The sequence below is a fragment of the Entelurus aequoreus genome, linkage group LG01 (genome assembly GCF_033978785.1).
Source record: "Entelurus aequoreus isolate RoL-2023_Sb linkage group LG01, RoL_Eaeq_v1.1, whole genome shotgun sequence".
Classification (NCBI taxonomy): domain Eukaryota; kingdom Metazoa; phylum Chordata; class Actinopteri; order Syngnathiformes; family Syngnathidae; genus Entelurus; species Entelurus aequoreus.
This window is the reverse complement of record NC_084731.1, coordinates 64,984,403-64,988,530: the sequence shown is the minus strand read 5'-3', so window position 1 is coordinate 64,988,530 and position 4,128 is coordinate 64,984,403. Positions and strand designations below refer to the sequence as shown.

At 46.8% G+C, this 4,128-nt stretch overlaps 1 protein-coding gene across 1 annotated transcript; it reads left to right on the top strand.

The window, feature by feature from the left end:
• The first annotated feature begins 285 nt into the window (after nucleotides 1–285).
• Nucleotides 286–3,151, top strand: LOC133635922 (keratin, type II cytoskeletal 8-like). Its single transcript, XM_062029424.1, has 9 exons — nucleotides 286–792; nucleotides 1,240–1,448; nucleotides 1,603–1,663; nucleotides 1,734–1,829; nucleotides 1,917–2,081; nucleotides 2,166–2,291; nucleotides 2,372–2,592; nucleotides 2,676–2,731; nucleotides 2,801–3,151. The coding sequence occupies exons 1-9, from the start codon at nucleotides 379–381 to the stop codon at nucleotides 2,974–2,976; spliced, it is 1,524 nt and encodes a 507-aa protein (XP_061885408.1). The 5' UTR covers nucleotides 286–378; the 3' UTR covers nucleotides 2,977–3,151.
• Nucleotides 3,152–4,128: the final 977 nt, after the last annotated feature.

Below are 4,128 nucleotides of genomic sequence, written 5' to 3'. Positions count from 1 at the left end.
GTCAATCACATATGGGAACTGACATTTTCCTGCACCAAGATTAATCAGCCATCAACAGCAAAAACCGTATACATTTTCTCTCAGTATATTTTTACAAAAAGTTAGAGGGGGGGGATCAGTGCAGTCAATTTGACGTGTTTTTCTGGATTGACCACTCCTGTTATTTACAGCAAGAGACATGTAGGCTGGAAGGGAGGGAGGTTCTGCCAGAAAAAGTGAAAGGACAGGTTGGAATGAGGAGGGTCCTCCCCCATGAGCTCAGCTCGGCCATAAAAGCAGGCAGACCTCTGAGTCAGACACAGAGGGACTTGACTCTCCTTTGAAGGCCTGTACATCCCCTGCTCTCTGCTCAGCCACCACAGCCCGACCAACTCCAACATGATTTCCAGGAAGTCCTACTCGGTCTCGGGCTCCAGCAGCGGCTCCAGGAGATCCCTGGCAGGACCCCAAATCGGCTTCAGGAGCAGCTACACACTCGGTTCCTCGGCTGGTGGTTTTGGTGCTGGTTCCGGTGCTGGCTTTGGTGCTGGTTCTGGTTTTGGTGCTAGTTCCGGTTTTGGTGCTGGTTCCGCTGGTGGTTTTGGCTTCGGCTCGTCCATGAGCTCCAGCTCAATGATGGGTGGTGGTGGAGCAGGATTCTACGCGGCTCTCCCAATCACCGCTGTCACAGTCAACCCGAGTCTGCTGGCCCCCCTGAACTTGTCGATAGACCCCTCCATCCAGGCTGTCCGCACCCAGGAGAAGGACCAGATCAAGACACTTAACAACCGTTTTGCTTCCTTCATTGACAAGGTTGTTTCCCTTCACTTTTCTGTATCTTCTTAATTGTTTTGCTGCCAGCATCACTCTTTTCTTGATATTAAGGGACTGATCAGTAATCCGTTTGGGGCAACATGCTCTCCAAGCAGCTTGAAATAACATTCACACAAAACTATTTTTGGTATGCCACTGAGCCTGTAAAATCCGGAGAAGTCTTCTCAGGAAGTCTCCAAGACTTAACATGTTGGGAAAATAGGGTGTGGCTGTTCCACACATGCCTGTAAAGGTGTGGCCTTTCAAGTTTGATGGATTACAACAAAGCAAACCACCTCCCCTTTCCCCAGATATTCCAGCAATACAATTTAAAAGCTTTTATATTATTAATAACCCAAAGCGCTTAAAATCAACATGTTTTGTTAACTGTATTTTAATGTATTTAAATGAATTGGATTTTTTCAACAATTTATTGTGTCTTCACAGGTCCGTTTCCTGGAGCAGCAGAACAAGATGCTGGAGACCAAGTGGAGTCTCCTACAGGACCAGACCACCACCCGTTCTAACATCGACGCCATGTTTGAGGCGTACATCGCCAACCTGCGCCGGCAGCTCGACGGGCTGGGCAACGAGAAAGTCAAGCTGGATGGAGAACTGAAGAACATGCAGATCCAGGTGGAGGACTTCAAGAGAAAGTAAGTGCTGACGGCAGTAAATATAATTCATATAAATATGAAACGCTACCACATTTTAGTAATGTATTTAATAAATATTTAAAAAATGTATGTATTTATTTTTATGTAGTGAGAAAACTGAGGTTGCTTGGTGTTACAATGTCGTGTTTTTTAGGTATGAAGATGAAATCAACAAGCGTGCAGGTGCAGAGAACGAGTTTGTGCTTTTGAAAAAGGTAAACATTCACAACATCAGTGCTTAAATATTATTCTGGAATAAGACAATCATAAAACGTTTCTCTGCAGGATGTTGACGCTGCCTACATGAACAAGGTTGATCTGGAGGCCAAAGCCGATGCTCTTCAGGACGAAATCAACTTCCTCAGGGCCGTCTATGAGGCTGTATGTCTGATTGTTTCATAATAGACCGATGTTTCACTTACTTGTCATCTAGACTGGACTCTTATGCAACAACCTGTGGTTCTGTAGGAGCTTCGCGAGCTGCAGTCCCAGATCAAGGACACCTCAGTCGTTGTGGAGATGGACAACAGCCGTAACCTGGACATGGATTCCATTGTGGCTGAAGTGCGCGCTCAGTATGAGGACATCGCCAACCGCAGCAAGGCTGATGCAGAGTCCTGGTACAAACAGAAGGTACTGTAAGAGCGTTTCTCAGCAATTGGTGTTTTCTTTAGATGACATTGTTGACATTCTACGTTGTGTTCTTCGTCCCAATAGTACGAGGAAATGCAGAGCTCTGCTGGACAGTACGGTGATGACCTCCGCACAACCAAGGCTGAGATCGCCGAGCTGAACCGCATGATCGCCCGTCTGCAGAATGAGATCGAGGCAATCAAAGCACAGGTACGGGATATTTCATGAACGTCTCAAAACAGACGATAGTAGAAGGGCTTTTAGTACAATGTGTAATCATCTTCCGACAGAGGGCCAACATTGAGGCCCAGATTGCTGAGGCTGAGGAGCGTGGCGAGCTGGCAGTGAAGGATGCCAGGCAGCGCATCAAAGATCTGGAAGAGGCTCTCCAGAGAGCAAAGCAGGACATGGCCCGCCAGGTGCGTGAGTACCAGGAGCTGATGAACGTCAAGATGGCCCTAGACATCGAAATCGCCACCTACAGGAAACTGCTGGAAGGAGAGGAGTTCAGGTAGCGCCAGCATTCAATACTATCTTTTGATATTTCATATTTAATTATTCTGCAATTAATGAATATACAATGTGCAATTTTAGACTGTCCGCTGGACCCACCAACGCAACCATCCACGTGCAGCAGACTTCAGGCGGTGGTAAGTTTTCTACTGTCTCCCGTTATATTCATTTTGTAACCACACCTTACATTTGATATTATGCTTCAGGAATGTCCAGCTCCAGCTCTGGTGGTGGATTCGGCTTCGGTGGCGGCAGCGGCATGTCTGGTGGCTACAGCAGCAGCGGCAGCATGTCTGGGGGCTACGGCAGCATGTCTGGCGGCTATGGCGGTTCTATCACTAAGTCCTCAGTCACCACCACCAGTTCCAGAAGATACCATTAAAAAGAACAGCAGTCCTCCTTTTTACATTACCTGCACATTTTACCTTACAGCCACTAGTTATTCTCCAGAATCTCTGGGTGCATGTTGTCATCATCAAAACATGAACGTATATGGAAAGGCCCTCACAGAAATGTGTGTGATACAAGTGCAAGCTTTGCCATTAAAACATTTTAAAACCCAGTCCACAGTATTTTGCTCTTCTTTTCGGAGATAAAATCAAAATAAGGATGTTTCAAATCATATTACACAGGTGACTAAGCAAAGAAAATGTCTACACCCGTCCTCACAGTCTGGCTACCAATCACAGTGCCATCGCTTTGGAATACACTAACCATTACTACAAGGGACGGCATGGCGAAGTTGGTAGAGTGGCTGTGCCAGCAATCGGAGTGTTGCTGGTTACTGGGGTTCAATTCCCGCCTTCTACCTTCCTAGTCACGTCCGTTGTGTCCTTGGGCAAGACACTTCACCCTTTGCCTCTGATGGCTGCTGGTTAGCGCCTTGCATGGCAGCTCCCGCCATCAGTGTGTGAATGTGTGTGTGAATGGGTAAATGTGGAAATACTGTCAAAGCGCTTTGAGTACCTTGAAGGTAGAAAAGCGCTATACAAGTATAACCCATGTATAATTTATCATTTACATACAAAGTCAAACAGCAAATGTCCCGACCAGAATTCTGCGTTCTAAGAACCCCGGCTTCTTAGTGATTCCCTGAGCCCCAAAAAAGTCTGCGGGCTATAGAGCGTTTTCTATTCAGGCTCCAGTACTCTGGAATGCTGTACCAGTAACAGTTAGAGATGCTACCTCAGTAGAAACATTTAAGTCCCATCTTAAAACTCATTTGTATACTCTAGCTTTTAAATAGACCCCTTTTTTTTGACCAGTTGATCTGTCGTCTCTTTTCTTTTCTGCTCTGCCCGTCTCTCCTACGTGGAGAGGTTATCAGGTGACTACAGATGACGCATTAGCTGTTCAAAGTCGGGAACCGGGGTGGACCACTCCTCTGTGCATCAGTTGGTGACGTCTCTGCGCTGCTGACTTGTCTCCATTCAAGATGATCCCCTGCTGGCTCCACTATGGACTGGACTCTCACATTATTAACTAGATCCACTCGACGTCCATTGCACAGGTCGCCCAGGGTGGAGTCCTAGGT